Raw genomic sequence first — 22,885 nt, 5'->3', positions numbered from 1 at the left:
TGCACGAACACACACGCGCACACACACAACGACATAGATCCCCCGTATAACCTTAGCTGACTATTGGGCTGGGCACTATGAAGGCCACACACACACACATACAAAGATCCCCCGTATAGCCTGTAACAGACTGCCCGAGCAAGTGCTGTTAGTGGGTAGCACCTATGTAGGCCAGCACGTCACACGAGGACGTGGGTGGGTGGCCAGCACCACGCCTGACTGTCTTTGTCTCTCCAGTGGCGATGTTTACACATTACACCAGCTACTCATTTGAGGCTGAGTCGACCTAGGGGAGGCCCAGGACCGATTCAGATAATCGTCACTGGTGTTGGCCGCGAGCGGGAATCGAATCCGGAGTGCCGGGTTCGTAGCGCAGCGCGCTAACCGCAACGCTACCGCTCCCCATAAGCACGCGCGCTCACACAAGACAAAGACGGACACACTCGATCCCCGTGTAGCTTTCATCAGACTGCCGGGGCGAGTGCTGTAAGCGGGCACCCACTGAGGACAGCAAAGCGCCTTAAGGCGCTGTACAGAATCAGTGGCCACGTTAATTTTCTAATCACTTTACATAAAGAGGCACGCAGTCATCCATTGGCAGAGCGCAAGGGCACGGCCTTGAGTTTGGCCTTGAACCGGGGCAGGGAGTTGGCAGCACAGACGGCTGGGAGGAGAGTTCCAGACTGTGGGTGCAGCAGAGGAGAATGAGCAACTTCCCACTGAGCAAAGGTTGACTGGGGGCCATTATTTTACCAGGTAAGGCCCACTGAGCTATGTAGCTCTTTTTCAGAAGTGACCTGGCCACAAATGACCGCTCAATGAAGTGGCTGGTCACCTTGACAATTATAGCAGCAGCCAAATGCTCTAAATGCGTGATGTCGATTTTAAATGTGGAGGGAAAACCCGGAGAAAAATTCACGCGACCACGGGGAGAGAGACACGCAAACTCCAAACATAAAGGTATCGCGGTAGGGATCGATCCCACGACCTCCTGTACACCAGGCGAGGTAGTTAACATCTCACTACCACGACGGGGGTCGTCCCTCCGCTCCCCTTGCCCCCCTGACCCCCCCCCCCCCGCCCCCTTCCCTCACCCTGGGCAGCGCTCGGATGGTCGCGATGCCCTGGGCGGACATCTTGATGGTGGGGGCCCCGTGGCCCCAGTGGCTGAAGCGCCGGCGCGGCCATGCCGCCGCCGCCGCGGTGCCGGCGGCACCACCACCCCCGGAGTCGACGTCCGGCAGCGTCCCGGGATACGTGTGGTCGCCCAGCGACGCCGAGCGGCGGTGAGGCCACGAGGGGGGGCCGGTGGCCGCGATGCCGGAGGGTGGGGAGGGTGGGGAGGTGATCGTGGTGATGGAGGAGGAGGAGGATGATGATGGGGAGGCGATGGTGGTGGTGATGGTGGTGATGGTGGAGGATGGGGAGGTGATGGGGTTGATGGAGGATGATGGGGAGACGATGGTGGCGATGGTGGTGGAGGACGGAGAGGTCATGGTCGCGATGGCGGAGGATAGGGAGGTGATGGCGTTGATGATGGCAGAGGAGGAGAGTGATGGGGAGGCAATGGTGGAGGATGGGGAGGTGATGGTGGTGATGGTGGAGGATGGGGAGGTGATGGTGGAGGATGGGAAGGTGATGGTGGTGATGGTGGAGGATGGGGCGGTGATGGAGGATGGGGAGGTGATGGTAGCGATGGAGGAGGATGAGGTGATGGTGGTGATGGCGGAGGATGGGGAGGTCATGGTGTTGATGGCGGAGGAGGTGGATGGGGAGAGGATGGTAGAAATTGTGGAGGATGTGGAGGTGATGGTGGCAATATTGGAGGATAGGGAGGTGATTTTGGTGATGGAGGAGGATGGGGAGGTGATGATGGTGATGGAGGAGGATGGGGAGGTGATGGTAGCGATGGAGGAGGATGGGGAGGTGGTGGTGGTGATGGTGGAGGATGGGGAGGTGATGGTAGCGATGGAGGAGGATGGGGAGGTCGTGGCGTTGATGGTGGAGGATGGGGAGGTGATGGTGGTGATGGTGGAGGATGGGGAGGTGATGGTAGCGATGGAGGAGGATGGGGCGGTGATGGAGGAGGATGGGGAAGTGAAGGTGGTGATGGTGGAGGATGGGGAGGTGATGGTGGTGATGGTGGAGGAGGATGGGGAGGTGATGGTGGTGATGGTGGAGGAGGATGGGGAGGAGATGGTGGCGATGGTGGAGGATGAGGAGGTGATGGCGGTGATGGAGGAGGATGGGGAAGTGATGGTGGCGATGGTGGAGGATGGGGAGGAGATGAAGTTGATGGAGGAGGATGGGGAGGTGATGGCGGTGATGGAGGAGGGTGATTGGTGGACGAGGCCACTGGGAGAGTTTGTGGCGCCGACCGCCGATAGCGGAGGAGACGACGCCGAGTCCAGCTCATCAAGCGCCGACTCCTCCATCCTGCGCTGCACTCCGAGAGAGCGACAGGGAGACAGGAAAAGAGAGAGGGGCAGATAGAGGGAGAGAGAGACGGATGGAGGAGAGGCGATTTACGTTGCAAGTTAATGAAGCGACGTCACTACGTCTACGTTGTGCAACAAATGCAGCGGGCTACTCACACGATGCTCTGCGGGCGCTTCGACGCACGCGCCCACGTGAACGCGTGCAGATGAGCACTCACGGCCAATAACAGCGGCAAATATGTGAACCGGTCCTGGGCCTCCCTTAGGTCAATGCAACCTTTTGAGTGAGTAGCCCCACGCTGCTCGCAAACGGCACTTGGCCCTGACAGTCGGTTCACGTGAGTGTTCACTTGAGTGGTCACGTGATTGTTCACGTGAGTGTTCACGTGAGTGCCTCGGTTCACGTGATTGTTCACGTGAGTGTTCAAGTGATTGTTCAAGTGAGTGTTCACATGAGTGCCTCGGTTCACGTGAGTGTTCACGTGATTGTTCACGTGAGTGTCTCGGTTCACGTGATTGTTCTCGTGATTGTTCACGTGAGTGTCTCGGTTCACGTGATTGTTCACGTGAGTGTTCACGTGAGTGCCTCGGTTCACGTGAGTGTTCATGTGAGTGTCTCGGTTCACGTGAGTGTTCACGTGAGTGTTCACGTGAGTGCCTCGGTTCACGTGATTGTTCACGTGAGTGTTCACGTGATTGTTCACGTGAGTGTCTCGGTTCACGTGAGTGTTCACGTGAGTGTTCACGTGAGTGCCTCGGTTCACGTGATTGTTCATGTGATTGTTCACACGAGTGTCTCGGTTCACGTGATTGTTCACGTGAGTGTTCACGTGAGTGTTCACGTGAGTGTCTCGGTTCACGTGATTGTTCACGTGAGTGCCTCGGTTCACGTGAGTGTTCACGTGATTGTTCACGTGAATGTTCTCGTGACGGCCGTACCTTCCGCGTCCTCCACGCGCGCTGCACAGTGGACGCGGCGCTCTGCGCCCGCGTCGCCTTCCTGCGCGCCCGGCAGGCCCTGAAGCCTGCACCGCACGGGGAAGGGAAACGCGCACGCAGCCGGTTCAATCTCCCGGCGCGGCAGTTGAAACAACGGGGCCAGTTTCTTAAAGCACCCCCCGCCCCCACCCCATCCCACACTGCCCCCGTCCACCCAGCGGTACAAATGGGCTCGTCGCACGGTCACGTCATCGATCGGCGGGTCGCGTGGGGAATCGGAGAATCCTTGTTTTTTATTCAGACTGGAGGAATCCTATTGAGCGATGACGTTCTTTTTCACAGATGTCCAGTAAGGGGCAACGGGGGTGGGAGAGGTGGGGGCAGAAAGTTACAATGACAAACACGACAGCAGTGTGAAGTGTAGCAAAGGTCAGAAAGCCACGGAATGTGAACAGAAACTTTAAACGCGCACGCCGCCCCGCATGCATCGCCACTTTGTGGAACTTTTGGACCAAACTGAAACGGAATAATGGAGGCCTCTCGTCTTGCGCACTCCTCACGTGCGCGGGCTAAGCCTTGGTAAAGTACCACAACCACTTTCTGGTAAAGTACCACAACCACTTCCTGGCAATCCTACAGGCAAAGTGTGGCTAGCCCCCCTAACCCGTTCCAAGACATGGAAGAGTAGGCCAATAATAGCAACCCCTGAAGGGATTCCTCTAAGTGCTCCCTGCATTCGCCAGCAGCAGCCTCCTTGTGCTCCAAGGTTCGTCATATGCCGTTGCTCATGATACGCCGTTTCTCACCGTGTGCTGTTCCTCAACGTGCGCTGGTGCCCGTAGGTGAACCCGCAAGGCGTCTATCCCTTACCGGCCTGGATGGTGCGAACTGCCGCCCGGTGTCTCCGTGCCAGCCTCCGTGCCAGCATCCCACGCCAGTACGCCTGGATGGTGTGAATTGCCGCCCGGTGTCTCCGCACAAATCTCCGTGCCAGCGTCCCACGCCAGTACGTCTGGATGGTGAGAACTGCCGCCCGGTGACGCTGTGCCAGCCTCCGTGCAAGCGTCCCCCGCCAGTACGTCTGGATGGTGCGGGCTGCCGCCCGGTGGCTCCGCGCCAGCCTCCGTGCCAGCGTCCCCCGCCAGTACGTCTGGATGGTGAGAATTGCCGCCCGGTGACGCCGCGCCAGCCTCCGTGCCAGCGTCCCACGCCAGCACGCCTGGATGGTACGGGCCGCCGCCCGGTGGCTCCGTGCCAGCTTCCGTGCCAGCGTCCCGCGCCAGTACGCCTGGATGGTGCGAACTGCCGCCCGGTGACGCTGTGCCAGCTTCCGTGCCAGCGTCCCACGCCAGTACGTCTGGATGGTGCGAACTGCCGCCCGGTGGCTCCGTGCCAGCTTCCGTGCCAGCGTCCCGCGCCAGTACGCCTGGATGGTGCGAACTGCCGCCCGGTGGCTCCGTGCCAGCTTCCGTGCCAGCGTCCCGCGCCAGCACGCCTGGATGGTGAGGGTCGCCCGGTGACGCCGCGCCAGCCTCCGCGCCAGCAGACGGCGCCAGCACGCCTGGATCCGCTTCGCCCGCAGATCGAGCGCCCAGCGCCGGGCCTGCTCCAGGCTCTCGAGCTGCGTGCGCCAGATCGCGGGGGCGAGATCTCGGGTCACGCCGGCACGGCCCTGGCGCTTGTCGACCGAATCAAACGGGGATTCATAACCATCGGCGCGCTCGCCATTCGCGCCGTGCCCCGTAGCCGCACCGCGATCGCCGCAGGGACTGGTTTCACGGCACGGCTGACAGCTGCGAGCAGTGGGGGTGGGGGGTGACGCCGGTCCGCGGTTTTTACCCAACTTGAGTCACTTCGGCGCGCAGGCGACGGAATTGCACCGTGCCCCACGGGCCGGAACCAGCCGCTGTCTCCACTCTGCCATCACTGTAACTCTCTTAAACAGACATTATTGAGGTCGAAACAATGCAAATGTGCATAATTGTTTTGTAAGATCGTTTGGTTTCATTTATACTCTTTGGTTCTATTCGGTAAAGTCACGTAGGTAAAAAATAAAACAACAAAAATCACGACGTTTAGGCCACAACACAAGTGGCCTTCATCAGGTGAAGGGACCAGACTGTCTAGAGGACAGCGCTGGAGTGAAACACAGCTAAGCTCAGACCGCGACCTTTAAGCTGTGTGAGAGGAATTAAGGTGCCTTGACAAAGGACTTAACATAAAAATTAGCATTTAATTGGCGGACTTAGCATGATGAACGGTGTAGAGGGGGTGAACATGTGCAGGCCGGCGAGGGGGGGAGGGGGGGGAGTTTACATATTGATGGTGTGAAAAGGGAATTTTAAGAAGCTGCAAAAATATACTGTACCATTGAAAATTTGTTTAATGTTTGGTTCGATTTAGAACATCTTTCCAATGGTTGCTTAATTTGAAACCATCTTCTCGGTTGAAATTGTGTCTGTGTTTGTAGATCTGAATTGCCTCGTGAACATATCTCTGATAAAAACCCGTGGGTTTGCAAAGAACCTTGGTATCGGAGAAAATTATATCGTGATCACCCACAGCGTTGTAACAGTGATCAGCCACGGCAGAAGAATTCGTTCTGCCGTGTTTCAAATCTGATTTGTGCTCGCGAACTCGGTCAGAGACATGTCGCTTCGTCTCCCCGATATAGCAATCACCGCAGGTACAACTCAATTTGTAAACCCCGGGATACTGTAAGTCAGGAATGACATCCTTCACGGATGGGATCAGATCACGAATTTTGTATACTGTATTGAACCGGACCTGGATCTTGTGTTTGTTTAGAATTTTGGAAATCTTTTTAGTAACGCCTGCTATATATGGTAGTGTGATGGTTTTGACCGGAGTATCAAGTGGTTGTTTCTGTATGGAGGGAGAAACAGCTTGGCGGATGGTACGGTCAGAGTATCCATTCCTTTTGAGGGCCAGGTGTACATGTTGTACTCTGGTCAAAACCACGAAGAGGTGGGGGGGGGGGGGGGGAGGCGAGCACCGGGGGTTGGGTGGGTGAGGGGGGGCGGCTTTGGGTGCTGGCAAACCTGGTGACGTTGGAGACGGGGGGACCCTGTTTCACGGCCCATGCCGACCGCGGTACGCAAATCCCCCCCACCCGCCACCGCCGCCGCATTCGTCCCTCGCGAGACGCGCTGCTCTCACCGTCTCCTGCGCCAGGAAGATCTTGGTTTTGCCGCAGTGCGCGGCGGCGGAGCGACGAGGAGGCGCCGACGATGTCGGCGACGGTGGCGACGACGGCCGCGACGCCGGCGGTGATGGAGGCTTGCGGCCGACGGCCACTGCCAGCTCCAGAATGCGCTCCGAAGCGTCGGCGCGTCCCAGAGCGACGCGGCCTGTGGGCACGCCGACGGCAGCAGAGCGGAGCGCCCCGTCGCTCCCCGCTGCGCTGACCCCTCCGCAGCCTCTAACCCCCCAGCAGTGGTGGGTGCCCGACTAAGCGCTATCCAGGCCCTAGCCCGCTCGGTAGAGGCGGTCCCCGCTTTTTACGACGTCACAATGCGACGCCGCTGCGCCCGCAGCTGCTTTCTGCAGTGGTGCACCAGCAACAACCAGCAGCTCGGCTCAAAGCGGTCCTGCGTCAAGAACACTCCGAGCGTATGTTGCCTTGAATAGGTAAAGTAGATAATAGGTGACATTTCGGGCAATGGCCCTTCTTCACAGCACATGAGCAAGTGTGCTGTACCACGGTGGCTAGGAGATGTTAACTACCTCGCCTGGTATACAGGGGGTCGTCTCTCTCCCCTATATTTCTCCGGGTTCTCCAGTTTATTCCTCCACGTTTAGGATCGACATCGCTCGTTTAGAGTCTCTCGCTGCTGCTATAAATTTCCACGCGGGCCTACCGGGTAAAAGAAAAATAGTTGAATAGTTTCGTTTATAGCTTGAGCAAAAAAAGTGAATAAAGCAAACGATCGTCCGGGCCTCACGTCGTCTGCGCTGGCGCGCGCTCGCGTTCCGTCCGTCGGGGTCGTCCGGCCCGCTGTGGCCGCTCCCGCCCGGCCCTTCGTGGCCGCTCGCCGCTGCCCCGCCCGCGGGGTCGTGGGCCCATCCCAGCAGCACGCCGTAGCGGTCCACAAAACTCTGGTGCGGAACCCTGCGACGCCGGAGCGGGTTAGATAACGGACAAAAGCGAGCGGACTCGCTATCCACACTTGCAGACGGCGTGCCAAGCCCCCCCCCCCCTCCCCCCCTGGGGTCAATCCACTGGCCTCCCCACGGCGTCCGGGTCATGGGGGGTTATTTGATAGTACTTCGCCACGCTGGTCGGGATGGGCTGGTGATGCTGCTGCTGCTGCTGCACCTGCGTTGAACCAATGTTGCTGAAATGATGCACTTTCCAAAGGCTGTGTGGCTGATGGGATGGATAAAAAATATTAAAATAAAATGTATGGGAACCGATATGGGAAGGTGGCGCAGTGGTAAGCGCACTGCGCTACGAACCTGGCGACCCAGGTTCGTTTCCCATTCACGAGCAACACCAGTGACGATTATCTGAACCGGTCCTGGGCCTCTCCTAAGTCGACTCAGCCTCAAATGAGTACCTGGTGCGATGTGTAAACATCGCCACTCGGGAGACAAAGGCGGTCGGGCGTGGTGTTGGCCACCCACTCCCTCGTGTGCCGTGCCGGCCTTCATAGGTGCTCACTAACAGCATTTTCCTCTACAGTCTGTTAAGGCTATATGGGGGGTCTTTTATGTACGTGTGTGTGTACGTGTGTGTGCATGTGTGTGTGCATGTCTGTGTATGTGTGTGTGCCCTTGTGTGTGTACATGTGTGTGCACATGTGTGTGTACGTGTGTGTGTGTACGTGTGTGTGTACGTGTGTGTGTACGTCCGGCAAAAACAACCCCCTACCTCCTCGTGGTGCCGGACGGCGACGCTATGGTGGGCAGTGCCGTAGGGGGAGGGCCAATTTAGATTGGCCTTTCCCTTCATGGCGTCTGTAACCACCACAGCTGCGGGCTCTGGACGGGGGCGAGGACGTCTCCTCGCCAAACCCCATTTGGCGGAGCCAGGAGGAAACTACGTGTGGCCACGTGCAATGTTCGAATGCTCACTGCGGAGGAGAGGCTGCCACTCCTTTGTCGGGAGCTGGACCGGTACCGCCTGCATCTCTGTGGTATTCAGGAGGCCCGGTGGACCGGCTCTGGCTCCTGCCACCATGAGGGGTGGACAGTCCTCTACTTGGGACAGGAGACTGCCAAACAACAGGGAGTGGCTCTTCTTCTGAACAAAAGAATGAAGGGGGCGTGGGAGCGTGGTGGTGAGGTGTGGGAAGCTGTAAGCCCCAGGCTACTTTGGGCTCGCCTTCCCATCAACCAGAGGCGAGGAGTGGTGGTCGTGGGTACTTATGCCCCCACTGAAGAAGAACATCCGTGGAGGGATGCAGGCAAGGCCAATGAGTCAGATGCCTTCTATGACCTCCTGTCACAGATGCTAGCTAAAATGGTCATCCTGTTGGGTGACTTCAATGCCCGAGTTGGTCATGATGCTGGCACCTGGTCTGGAGTGATTGGAAGGCATGGGCCAGATCAGCTCAATAACAACAGCAGGAGACTGCTAGATTTTTGTGCAGCCCATGGGCTTGTAATTACCAACACGCTGTTCCGGCATCGGCGCATCCACACAACATCATGGATGCATGCCAGGTCCAAGCAAGAACATCTTCTGGACTACATAGTGATGGAACAGCAGATGCGGGCCCATGTCCTTGACACCAGGACCTACCGTGGAGCTGATCTGCCCACTGACCATCGACTTGTCATCTGTAAGATGCGCCTGCCATTCTTTCACTCCGGTGGTGGGTGCATACCCAGGACCCCATTCAAACCCATAGTGGCATGGTCTCAGCTAGCTGATGAACGTTGCAAGCGAGAATTTCATCATCGGCTTGCGACTGGGTTTGGCATCGTTCCTGACTCCTCCTGATGTCGAGGGGAAATGGCCGAAGTTTAGGACGTTGGCTCATGCAGCTGCAATGGCTGCTTTTGGTACATGGTCTAGACCTCTCCAGAGACCATGGCTGACAGAGGAGGTGTTCAGGCTGGCTGAGAAAGGCCCACTCTCATCTCACAGCATCCCACGTCGAAGAACGAGGAGGCTTACCGCAGCCTTCGCTCGGAGGTTCGGAGAGCCGTGAGGTGCTGCAAGGATGGGTGGTGGTCGCGGGTTGCTTTGGAGATGGAGTCTGCCTCAATGGCCCGCGATCACAAATCGCTCTTTAATTGCATCAAAAAAGTAACCTGCAGCGCCACACCTGTTACCATCATTAGGGGAAAGAACGGTGATTGAATCTCCGACCCCCAGGAACAGGTTCGCAGCTTTGCAGAGCATTTCTGTGAGGTCCTGGGGGAAGCGAAATCCCTCAGCCTGGAAAACAACATGGCACAAAGTGGGGATAACCCTGCCGAGGCTGCAGTGCCTCAAATATTGAAAGCAGAAGTCACCCCCTGTGAGTGGCTGGCTGAGGTGCCATCTGTTGCGGAAGTACTGAAGGCAATCCGGAGTCTGAGACCAGGAAAGGCAGCGGGCAGAGATGATCTCCCAAGCGAAATGCTGAGGGAGGGTGGCGTTTGTGCACAGACTGCCCTACATCACATCATAACAACAGTCTGAACCACTGGACGGGTTCCGCAGGATTGGAAGGATGCGCTGGTGGACCCCACTTTAAGAAGGGGGACCGCACAGACTGTAACAACTACAGGGGCATCTCACTCCTCAGTGTGCCGGGACAGGTCCTGGCAAGGATTATTCAACATCGCCTTGCTAGGCACGCTGAGGAGAGGCTTGTTGTTCCAGGAAAGGGCGGTCCTGCACAGATGCCATATTTTATTTCCGTCTGCTACAGCAGAGGTGAAGGGAATTCCAACAAGACCTACATCTCTGCTTTATTGACCTGGTTAAGGCCTATGATACCATCAGTAGGTCTGGCCGCTGGGTTGTTTTTCGTGCTTTCAGAGTCTTTCCGTCTGCTACAGCAGAGGTGAAGGGAATTCCAACAAGACCTACATCTCTGCTTTATTGACCTGGTTAAGGCCTATGATACCATCAGTAGGTCTGGCCGCTGGGTTGTTTTTCGTGCTTTCAGAGTCCCTTACACTCTGCTCACGATCATTACGGACCTTCATGATGGTGAGCGGCCCGGGTAAAACTACGTGGCCGGGAGTCGGAGCCATTCCCTGTACACCTTGGGGTGCGACAGGGATGTCCTCTGGCCCCCACATTATTTTACATCTATTTCGATCAAGTAGTTCATGAAGCCTTCAATAGCTCTACCGGAGGAATTTGCATCTGGTACAGATACAATGGGCGGCTGACCGATGCCCGGGTGCGGTCAAGGGATGACTCCTTATTGCTCAACCATGTTATGTATGCCGATGATCTGGTAATTGCTGTTCACCCAGAGGAGGAGTTGGAGGCGCTGCTGCTGAACCTGGAGCTTGCCATTAAGAGGTGGGGCCTTACCATCAGCCCCACCAAAACTAAGCACCTGCCTGAGTATTTTGTACCATCGGACAATCCACCCCCACAACTCCCAATTGGTGTGAAGAGAGTGGAGAGTGTCCCATACCTGGGCAGTGTGCTCATGACCGGCTCCAGTTTAACAGCAGAGGTCTCCGAATCAGTCAAGCGGCATTATCTTTTCATCGATTGCGTAACACTGTGTGGAAGCTACCTGGTCTGTCGCTCCACACGAAGCTTCAGGTCTTCTCGGCCACAGTCATTCCCTCCCTTCTCTACGCTTGCGAAACGTGGACCCCCCCCTAATGGAACATCTCCGGCAGGCAAGGCTGCGCTGGCTGGGTCATGTAGCCCGCATGCCTAGTCACCGCATGCCGAAACAGCTTTTGTTTGGCCGGATCGAGGGGGCTGAATGAGCGCGGCACGGGCTAGAGAAGAGATGGAGCTGAGTGGACTTGCCGATGACTGGTACCAGAGGTGTCAAGATCGGCCTCTGTGGAGGAGGCTCGTGAAGCACGCTATTGGGCAGTGGGAGGTATTCGCCCTCCAACAACAACGGAGGGTGGAGGAGCGACACTCACAACAACGAGCGGAGCGCCGGGTGGCTAAGGCACAGCAGGTTGGTACAGTAGGGGGCACAGGTGGTGCATCAGCCAGTCATCTCAGTCATCTCATTCATCTCAGTCAGTCGACCCATGGCACCTGGGTCTGCCCCGTGACCTCCTGCCAGCGGGCGTTCGACACTTCACGTGGCCTCAAGGTGCACATGGCCTGGCATAAGCGTCGTGGTGACGTCACCGCCAGTTAGTGGCGAATGGCGGTTGTTGTTGTTGTACATGTGTGTGTACGTGTGTGTGTGTGTACGTGTGTGTGTGTACGTGTGTATGTTCACCCCGCACCTCACTGGGAACCCCGCGGCACTGATGTTGATCGTCTCGACGATGCCGCACGCCTCCAGCTGCGGCAGAACCTGGTCGCCCGGCAACGACACATCACCACCACCACCGTCACCATCGTGAGAAACCACAACCCATACCACAACCACAGCTTCCACCGCCACCACGGAGCCAGCACACCCAGAGTGCTGCTGCCTGCCACTTGCCCCGGTGGGTCCCGGCCTCACCTGGTCACAACCTCAACTGGTGGCATCCTCACCTGATGCCGGCCTTACTTGGTACCAGCCTCACCTGGTCCCGGTCTCACCTGATCCATGCCTCACCTGGTCCCAGCCTCACCTGGGCTCAGCCTCACCTGGTCCTGGCCTCACCTGGTCCCAGCCTCACTTGGTCTCAGCCTCACCTGGTCCTGGCCTCACCTGGTCCCAGCCTCACTTGGTCTCGGCCTCACCTGGTCCTGGCCTCACCTGGGCTCAGCCTCACCTGGTCCTGGCCTCACCTGGGCTCAGCCTCACCTGGTCTCGACCTCACCTGGTCCTGGCCTCACCTGGTCTATGCCTCACCTGGTCTCGGCCTCACCTGGTCTCGGCCTCACCTGGTCCTGGCCTCACCTGGGCTCAGCCTCATCTGGTCCTGGCCTCACCTGGGCTCAGCCTCACCTGGTCCTGGCCTCACCTGGTCTATGCCTCACCTGGTCCTGGCCTCACCTGGTCTATGCCTCACCTGGGCTCAGCCTCACCTGGGCTCAGCCTCACCTGGTCCTGGCCTCACCTGGGCTCAGCCTCACCTGGTCCCAGCCTCACTTGGTCTCAGCCTCACCTGGTCCTGGCCCCACTTGGTCTATGCCTCACCTGGTCTCGGCCTCACCTGGTCCCAGCCTCACCTGGGCTCAGCCTCACCTGGTCCCAGCCTCACTTGGTCTCAGCCTCACCGGGTCTCAACTTCATCTGGTCATGGCCTCACCTGGGCTCAGCCTCACCTGGTCATGGCCTCACCAGGTTCCAGCCTCACCGGGTCTCAACTTCATCTGGCCCCAACCTCACTTGGTCCATGCCTCACCTGGTCCCGGCCTCACCTGATCCCAGCCTCACTTGGTCTCGGCCTCACCTCTTCAGGGATGAAAGTGTGGGGCTGGCACGCCGCGTTGGGCTTGATGCAGCGCACGTAGTGCGGCGTCGACGACTGCAGCAGCCTCATGAGGCTGTCCAGCGACGTCTGCAACACACACAGAGACACGCGTAGCGGTCAGATCAAACAGCGACACACGCAGTGACACGCACAGCGACACGCCGCCGGCTGTGCTGAGCCTCCACTTCGTGGCGCGCCGTCGCTATCGGGAGACGGAACTCTCCCGGAGCGGTGTAACTCAACCCACCCCGCCGGTCTCCATGGCGAGACCCAGTGCTTGTCATTCTCAGAGGTCGAATTTTAGCCAAACCGAGTGCAGAACCGAACGAGCGATGCGAATTCGCGACTGGGAGCGGTGTGGGGCGAACCTTGAACTTTGACACGACGGTCGTGACCCTGGCCTTGCCGCGTGGCGCGGGAGACGGAGGCTCCCCGCCGCCCGCCGGCGACACGGGAAACAGCTGCTGCAGGAGGGGATTGTGGGAGCCCTCCAGCAGGGTGATCAGCTCGGGGGGGACCGGGTCCTGCACCGGAAACACAGCAGAAGAGTGGCAGGGAATGACGATCGCGTGCGTGGATCCCGTGACGCGACTTTGAGAGTTTGACGAGACGGCGTAACGGGAGGCATGGGCTCCACGTGTGCGCTCCCCGGTGATCATTGTGACCGCCAGCCGTGGCCGGAGGCCCCGTTTCTCGCCCAGGCATTCGTCGAGGCCCAAACCCTGCCTCGCTGACGCGGCATCGCGCCCGGCGCTGGCTATCTCCGAGGCCATCCCGGGTCGTCGATCGCCGTCGACTTCCGACGTCTCGCACGGACTGGAACGTCGGAAGCCGCGACGAAACAGCGCGTGGCACGACCCCAAAACCCCATCGGGAGATTTCGTCGTCCGGTGATGACGCTCGCCACGACCTCTCGACTCCCCCCGCCCCCCGACGTCACCGTGACGTCCGGCGGCGGAGGCGGTGAACGGACCTCGTTCTTCTGCGCGAGGCCTTCGATGCGGTAGGGGACGTAGCCGGCGTAGTGCTCCACCACGAACTCCGGCGCGTCCGAGAAGCGTGGCCACGACATGCAGCGCCGGCCGGCCAGCGTGCGCCGCAGGTGCGTGTCCAGCGCCGCCGCGTTGGACTCGCGGTTCGCGCGGCAAGCCTGCGAGCGCACGCACGCAAAGACAAAGATCTCCCGTGTAGCCTTCACAGGCCTGTTGGGGCAAGTGCTGTTAGCGAGTAGCAGCACCTGTGAAGGCTACCGGCACTGTGGCACACGAGGGGGTGGGTGGCCAGCACCACGCACGGGCCTTTGTCTCGCCAGTGCTGATGTTTACTACACACTGCACCAGGCACCCATTTGAGGCTGAGTCGACCTAGGGGAAGTCCAGCACCGGTTCAAATATTCGCCACTGTTATTGGTCGTGAGCGGGGAATCTAACTCGGACCGCCAGGTTCGTAAGTAAAGTGCGCTGCGCTCACACGCGCACATACACGTGCACGCACACCGCTCGCACACGCACCCTCACGGTCGGTGACGCTCGAGCCCCAAAGCGGGAAGCACCTCAGTTCGACTCCCGATTCGGGCGAACGTCTTTCTGTGTGGGGTTGGTAACTTCTCCCGCTCTTCTGCAGAGTGAGTGAGTGAGTGGGTGAGTGATTGGGTGGGTAAGTGAGTGAGTGATTGAGTGGGTAAGTGAGTGAGAGTGAGTGAGTGAGTGGGTGATTGAGTTAGTGAGTGATTGAGTGGGTGAGTGATTGAGTGGGTGAGTGAGTGAGTGGGTGAGTGATTGTTGGGTGAGTGAGTGAGTGAGCGAGTGAGTGATTGAGTGGGTGAGTGAGCGAGTGAGTGATTGAGTGGGTAAGTGATTGAGTGGGTGAGTGAGTGAGCGGGTGAGTGATTGAGTGGGTGAGTGAGTGAGTGATTGTTGGGTGAGTGAGTGAGTGAGCGAGTGAGTGATTGAGTGGGTGAGTGAGTGGGTGAGTGAGTGGGTGAGTGAGTGGATGAGTGAATGAGTGGGTGAGTGAGTGAGTGAGCGAGTGAGTGAATGGGTGAGTGAATGCGTGGGTGAGTGATTGAGTGGGTGAGTGATTGAGTAAGTGAGTGAGAGTGAGTGAGTGTCGGACATACTGCGACAACCTGGCTGGAACCTCCTGAAAAGTCTTGAGACTCGATGACGTTTCATCGCAACTGCAGTTACTGCAACCACCACTGCGACCACACCACCGCCACCACCGCCACCACCGCCACCACCACCGAAACCGCCATCACCACCACCGCCGTCACCACTACAGCCATCACCACCATCACCACCACCATCCCTACTCCATCACCACCATCATCACCATGACTACATTATCGCCACACCACCACCACTAACAACAACACCAACACCACAGCATCACAACCAACACCACAGCACCACAACCACCACCGTAGCACCACAACCACCACCACCGCAGCACCACCACCACCGCAGCACCACAACCACCACCACCACCGCAGCACCACAACAACCACAACCACCACCACCGCAGCACCACAACCACCACCACCGCAGCACCACCACCGCAGCACCACCACCGCTGCACCACCACCACCACCGCAGCACCACAACCACCACCACCGCAGCACCACAACCACCACCACCGCAGCATCACCACAACCACCACCACCACCGCAGCACCACCACCGCAGCACCACCACAACCACCACCACCACCGCAGCACCACCACCGCAGCACCACCACCGCAGCACCACAACAACCACCACCACCGCAGCACCACCACCGCAGCACCACAACTACCACCACCACCGCAGCACCACCGCAGCACCACAACAACCACCACCACCGCAGCACCACAACCACAGCACCACAACCACCACCACCGCAGCACCACAACCACCATCTCTACACCACCACCACCACACCTCGTTGAGGAGTGAGAAGAGGCTGGGCGCAGGCCCCACCGGGGTGGCGACGCTGCCGGGGCCCTCGATGAGCTCCAGGCAGCTCGAGTTGTCCTCGTAGTCGATGAACGACCACTGCAGCCCCTCCTGCACGTACTCCTCCTGCGCTCACACAGACAAAGATGCCCCGTGTAGCCTCAGCAGACTGCTGGGGCAAGTGCCGTGAGCGGAGGCCGGCACGGCACACGAGGGGGTGTGCGTCAAGCACCATGCCCGACCGCCTTTGTATCCCTAGTGGCGATGTTTACACACCACACCAGGTACTCATTTGAGGCTGAGTCGACCTAGTGGAGGCCCGGGACCGGTTCAGATAATCGTCACTGGTGTTGGCCGTGAGCGGGAATCGAACCCGGGTCGCCAGGTTCATAGCGCAGCGCGCTAACCGCTACACTACCGCTCCCCACACACATGCACACACACACACATGCACACACGCATACACACAAACAAATCCACACGCACACACACATGTACACACACATGCACACACACACATACACACATACACACAAGCACACACACACACATGCACACACACACACATACACACACACACACGTGCACACATACACACACACGCGAACAATGCGGGACGCACTCCCAAGGAGCGCGCGTACCTCGGGCGCGTTCCATCGGCTTAGCAACAACGCGACAGCCCCCACCCCCCACCCCTGCCCCCCCCCGCCAATGCCCCCCCGCCCCTGCCCCCCCCCCACCCCTGCCCCCCCCGCCCCTGCCCCCGGCTCCCCACTGCCACCCGCGGCCCCCTCCCCCCGACCCACTCACCTGCTGTGCCCGCAGGAAGTGCGCTACAAAGTGCTGCTGCAGCTTCTCATTGGCGTAATTGATGCACAGCTGCTCCAGGCTGTTCATCGGGAACGACTCGAACCCATACACGTCCAGGAGCCCTGCGGGGGGAGGGGGGGGCGGGGGAGGGGGGGGCGGGGGATTGGGGGGCGGGGGATGGGGGGGAGGGGGGGAGGGGTGAGTGGCGGCCGGGGGGGGGGGGGGCTCCCATGTGCGCTGTGGAGGTGGCCTCCGTGGACTCACACAGAGACCCATAGACTCACACAGAGACCCATAGACTCACACAGAGACCCATAGACTCACACAGAGACCCATAGACTCACATAGAGACCCATAGACTCACATAGAGACCCATAGACTCACATAGAGACCCATAGACTCACACAGAGACCCATAGACTCACACAGAGACCCATAGACTCACATAGAGACCCATAGACTCACATAGAGACCCATAGACTCACATAGAGACCCATAGACTCACACAGAGACCCATAGACTCACACAGAGACCCATAGACTCACACAGAGACCCATAGACTCACACAGAGACCCATAGACTCACATAGAGACCCATAGACTCACATAGAGACCCATAGACTCACATAGAGACCCATAGACTCACACAGAGACCCATAGACTCACACAGAGACCCATAGACTCACATAGAGACCCATAGACTCACATAGAGACCCATAGACTCACATAGAGACCCATAGACTCACACAGAGACCCATAGACTCACACAGAGACCCATAGACTCACACAGAGACCCATAGACTCACATAGAGACCCATAGACTCACATAGAGACCCATAGACTCACACAGAGACCCATAGACTCACATAGAGACCCATAGACTCACACAGAGACCCATAGACTCACATAGAGACCCATAGACTCACACAGAGACCCATAGACTCACACAGAGACCCTTAGACTCACACAGAGACCCATAGACTCACACAGAGACCCCATAGACTCACACAGAGACCCACAGACTCACAGAGACCCACAGACACACACAGATACCCATAGACTCACACAGAGACCCATAGACTCACACAGAGACCCATAGACTCACACAGAGACCCCATAGACTCACACAGAGACCCATAGACGCACACAGAGACCCATATACTCACACAGAGACACACAGACTCACACAGAGACCCATAGACTCACACAGAGACCCATAGACTCACATAGAGACCCACAGACTCACACCGAGACCCACAGACTCACACAGAGACCCATAGACTCACACAGAGACCCATAGACTCACACAGAAACTCATAGACTCACATAGAGACCCATAGACTCACATAGATACCCATAGACTCACACAGAGACCCATAGACTCACACAGAGACCCATAGACTCACACAGAGACCCATAGACTCACACAGAGACCCATAGACTCACACAAAGACCCATAGACTCACACAGAGACCCATAGACTCACACAGAGACCCAGAGACTCACACAGAGACCCATAGACTCACACAGAGACCCATAGACTCACACAGAGACCCATAGACTCACACAGACTCACACAGACCCACCGACTCACACAGTGACCCATAGACTCACACAGAGACCCATAGACTCACACAGAGACCCATAGACTCACACAGAGACCCATAGACTCACAGAGAGACCCATAGACTCACACAGAGACCCATAAACTCACACAGAGACCCATAGACTCACACAGAGACCCATAGACTCACACAGAGACCCATAGACTCACACAGAGACCCATAGACTCACACAGATACCCATATACTCACACAGACACCCATAGACTCACACAGAGACCCATAGACTCACACAGAGACCCATAGACTCACACAGAGACCCATAGACTCACACAGAGACCCATAGACTCACACAGAGACCCATAGACTCACATAGAGACCCATATACTCACACAGAGACCTATAGACTCACACAGAGACCCATAAACTCACACAGAAACTCATAGACTCACACAGAGACCCATAGACTCACACAGACACCCATAGACTTACACAGAGAACCATAGACTCACACAGAGACCCACAGACACACACAGATACCCATAGACTCACACAGAGACCCATAGACTCACACAGAGACCCATAGACTCACACAGAGACCCCATAGACTCACACAGAGACCCATAGACGCACACAGAGACCCATATACTCACACAGAGACACACAGACTCACACAGAGACCCATAGACTCACACAGATACCCCATAGACTCACATAGAGACCCACAGACTCACACCGAGACCCACAGACTCACACAGAGACCCATAGACTCACACAGAGACCCACAGACTCACACAGAGACCCATAGACTCACACAGAGACCCATAGACTCACACAGAGACCCATAGACTCACACAGAGACCCATAGACTCACACAGAGACCCATAGACTCACACAGAGACCCTTAGACTCACACAGAGACCCATAGACTCACACAGATACCCATAGACTCACACAGAGACCCATATACTCACACAGAGACCCATAGACTCACACAGAGACCCCATAGACTCACACAGAGACCCATAGACGCACACAGAGACCCATATACTCACACAGAGACACACAGACTCACACAGAGACCCATAGACTCACACAGAGACCCATAGACTCACATAGAGACCCACAGACTCACACAGAGACCCACAGACTCACACAGAGACCCATAGACTCACACAGAGACCCACAGACTCACACAGAGACCCATAGACTCACACAGAGACCCATAAACGCACACAGAGACCCACAGACTCACATGGACAGGGTTGTAATGAAACCGGCTTCTCAGATGCAGTGAGTTCATGGTTCTCGGCTGGATCACCGATGACCGCACACACCAAGACACCGCACACACCAAGACACCGCACACACCAAGATGACCGCACACACCAGGACACCGCTCACACCAGGACACCGCGATTTCATTCAATCTCCCTCGGCATTTCATTCGCCTGAGCGTCCAGCTCCAATATTATCGGCTGGAGCGCCGCGCGCCGAACATTTGCTCTCGTTCGGCGGAGCGGCTGGGAGACTGCCGCCCTCTACCGCGTGGGCCAGATCGCTCGAAGGGATCTCCGAGGTAGCTCTGTGACGTCCGCTTCAGCGGGCCCGTGTCCAGCGACACGGGAGCCTCTCCCGTGTCCAGCGACACGGGAGCCTCTCCCGTGTCCAGCGACACGGGAGAGGCTCCCGAGCGCCTTCCTCGTCTCGCGACGCCGGCGGTGCGGAGCAGCGGCGGCGGCGGCAGGGAGACGGCGGAGGAGAAAAGACGTGGAGCAGGAGGGGGAGGGGGGTAGGGGGAGGGGGGTGGAGGAGGGGGAGGAGGAGGTACGAGACCCCCCGTGGGGAGGGAGCGAGCCCCGGGGATGGGGGGTGGGGGGCGACTCCTCGCCGGGCAACTCTTACCGATGAATCGGCTCCACGTGCTGGAGCCGGCGCCAATCCTCGTGTTGACCAGCGCCACGAGCCACTCAAAGAGCCTGCACACGCGGACACGAGGCAAAGGTCCCCCGTATAGCCTTTAACAGCCTGTTGGTGAAGTGCTGTTAGCGAGCAGCACTTTGTTAAGTCCAGCACCACGCCCGGCCGCCTTTGTCTCCCGTTACTCATTTAAGGCTGAGCCCCACGACCCTGATCCCACGACCCTAGCCCCATGACCCTAACCCCACGACCCTGACCCCACGACCCTAACCCCACGACCCTGACCCCACGATCCTAAATCCACGACCCTCCCCACGACCCTGACCCCACGCGACCCTGAGAACTCCCGCGTGACCCCGCGTGCCCCCCCCCCCGACCCCGTGTGCTCACCGCGTGTACACGTGTACACACGTGTGTGTGTGTACACGTGTACACACACGTGTACACACACACACACACGTGTGCTCACCGCGTGTACACGAGCTTGGCGAGGCAGTCGCGCCGCGTGCTGCACTCGCGCCGCGTGCAGGTGGCGAGCAGCACGGAGCGCCGCCCGCCCTGCGTCGTGGCGATCTGGCGCAGCACGAGGCCGGCGCGCACGGCGTCCTCCGGCAGGCGCAGCAGGCGGCACGCAGCCGCCAGGCTCCCTGCCCACCACACACACACAGGCAAAGGTCCCCCGTGTAGCCTCGACAGACTGTTGGGGCAGGTTCTGTTAGTGAGCAGCGCCTGTGAAGGCCGGAACAGCACACGAGGGGGTGGGTGGCCAGCACCACGCCCGGCCGCCTTTGTCTCCCACACCGCACCAGGTATTAATTTGAGGCTCAGTCGACCTAGTGGAGGCCCAGGGCCGCCTCAGGTTGTCGTCACCACTGGTGTCGGTGGCCGTGAACGGGAATTGAACCTTGATCGTTGGTTGAGTCGCACAGCGCGCGAATTGTGGCGCCTCCGCTCCCAATGTTCAAGTGCACACACGCGCACACACACGAGCGCGCACACACACGCACACACACGCACACACACACACACGCACACACACACACACACGTGCACACACACAACAACAACAACAACAACCGCCATTCGCCACTAAGTGGCGGTGACGTCACCACGACGCTTGTGCCAGGCTATGTGCACCCTGAGGCCACGTGAAGTGTCGAACGCCCGCTGGCAGGAGGTCACGGGGCAGACCCAGGTGCCACGGGTCGACTGACTGAGATGACTGGCTGATGCACCACCTGTGCCCCCTACTGTGCCAACCTGCTGTGCTTTAGCCACCCGGCGCTCCGCTCGCTGTTGTGAGCGTCGCTCCTCCGCCCTCCGTTGTTGTTGGAGGGCGACTGCCTCCAACTGCCCAGTAGCATCCTTCACGAGCCTCCTCCACAGAGGCCGATCTTGACACCGCTGGTACCAGTCATCGGCAAGTCCACTCAGCTCCACGTCCTCCTGTACCACATCACTCCATCTCTTCTCTAGCCCGTGCCGCGCCCGCTTAGCCCCCTCAATCCGGCCAAACAAAAGCTGTTTCGGCATGCGGTGGCTGGGCATGCGGGCTACATGACCCAGCCATCGCAGCCTTGCCTGCCGGAGGAGCTCACCGATGGGACCCTGCCCAGATCTTTCAAGGATTTGTGAGCTCCTCACACAATCCAGTCTGGTTAAACCCAGGATGGATCGTAGGCAGGCCAGCCTAAATGTTTCTAACCGGCGAAGATGTTCCATTAGGGGGGTCCACGTTTCGCAAGCGTAGAGAAGGGAGGGAATGACCGTGGCCGAGAAGACCTGAAGCTTAGTGCGGAGCGACAGACCAGGTAGCTTCCACACAGCGTTACGCAACCGATGAAAAGATATTGCCGCTCGACTGATTCGGAGTGAGACCTCTGCTGTTAAACTGGTGCCAGTCATAAGCACACTGCCCAGGTATGGGAAACTCTCCACTCTCTCCACAACTGCCCCATCACCGATTGGGAGTTGTGGGGGTGGAGTGTCCGATGGTACAAAATACCCAGGCAGGTGCTTGGTTTTGGTGGGGCTGATGGTAAGGCCCCACCTCTTAGTGGCACGCTCCAGTCTCAGCAGCAGCGTCTCCAACTCCTCCTCTGACTGAGCAGCTATTACCAAGTCATCAGCATACATAACGTGGTTGAGCAATAGGGAGCCATCCCTTGACCGCACCCGGGCATCGATTAGCCTCCCATTATATCTGTACCATATGGAGATTCCCCCGGTACAGCTATTGAAGGCTTCACGAACTACGTGGTCAAAATAGATGTTAAATAATGTGGGAGCCAGAGGACATCCCTGTCGCACCCCAAGGTGTACAGGGAATGGCTCTGACTCCCGGCCACGTAGTTTTACCCGGGCCCGCTCACCATTATGAAGGTCCTTAATGATCGTGAGCAGAGGGTCAGGTACTCCAAAAGCACGAAGAACGACCCAGAGCCCCGGCCTACTGATGGTATCATAGGCCTTGACCAGGTCAATAAAGCAGAGATGTAGGTCTTGTTGGAATTCCCTACACCTCTGCTGTAGCAGACGGACAGAAAATATGGCATCTGTGCAGGACCGCCCTTTCCTGAAACCGCATTGGGGCTCCGCAAGCCTCTCCTCAGCGTGCCTGGCAAGGCGATGCTGAATAATCCTTGCCAGGACCTTTCCCGGCACACTGAGGAGTGAGATGCCCCTGTAGTTGTTACAGTCTGTGCGGTCCCCCTTCTTAAAAAGGGGGACCACCAGGGCATCCTTCCAATCCTGCGGA

At 58.2% G+C, this 22,885-nt stretch overlaps 1 protein-coding gene across 1 annotated transcript in view; it reads right to left on the bottom strand.

The window, feature by feature from the left end:
• Nucleotides 1-22,885, bottom strand: part of MYO19 (myosin XIX) — a 51,808-nt gene that overhangs the window by 3,590 nt on the left and 25,333 nt on the right. Inside the window, exons 11-23 of the mRNA XM_076072489.1 lie at nucleotides 20,597-20,774; nucleotides 20,113-20,186; nucleotides 16,648-16,769; nucleotides 15,823-15,963; nucleotides 13,876-14,052; nucleotides 13,271-13,426; nucleotides 12,882-12,989; nucleotides 11,778-11,848; nucleotides 7,343-7,509; nucleotides 6,558-6,748; nucleotides 4,248-4,998; nucleotides 3,378-3,463; nucleotides 1,095-2,441 (exon numbers count right to left, since the gene is read on the bottom strand). Coding sequence (XP_075928604.1) covers nucleotides 1,095-2,441; nucleotides 3,378-3,463; nucleotides 4,248-4,998; nucleotides 6,558-6,748; nucleotides 7,343-7,509; nucleotides 11,778-11,848; nucleotides 12,882-12,989; nucleotides 13,271-13,426; nucleotides 13,876-14,052; nucleotides 15,823-15,963; nucleotides 16,648-16,769; nucleotides 20,113-20,186; nucleotides 20,597-20,774 — 3,569 coding nt within the window. The remainder of the gene's footprint in view (nucleotides 1-1,094; nucleotides 2,442-3,377; nucleotides 3,464-4,247; nucleotides 4,999-6,557; nucleotides 6,749-7,342; nucleotides 7,510-11,777; nucleotides 11,849-12,881; nucleotides 12,990-13,270; nucleotides 13,427-13,875; nucleotides 14,053-15,822; nucleotides 15,964-16,647; nucleotides 16,770-20,112; nucleotides 20,187-20,596; nucleotides 20,775-22,885) is intronic.

Source organism: Petromyzon marinus, chromosome 38 (genome assembly GCF_048934315.1).
Source record: "Petromyzon marinus isolate PM22_M1 ecotype Great Lakes invasive population chromosome 38, UKy_Petmar_22M1.pri1.0, whole genome shotgun sequence".
In the NCBI taxonomy this organism is placed as follows: domain Eukaryota; kingdom Metazoa; phylum Chordata; class Hyperoartia; order Petromyzontiformes; family Petromyzontidae; genus Petromyzon; species Petromyzon marinus.
Note: the sequence above shows the minus strand (reverse complement) of the source record. Positions and strands in the feature narration are given on the sequence as shown.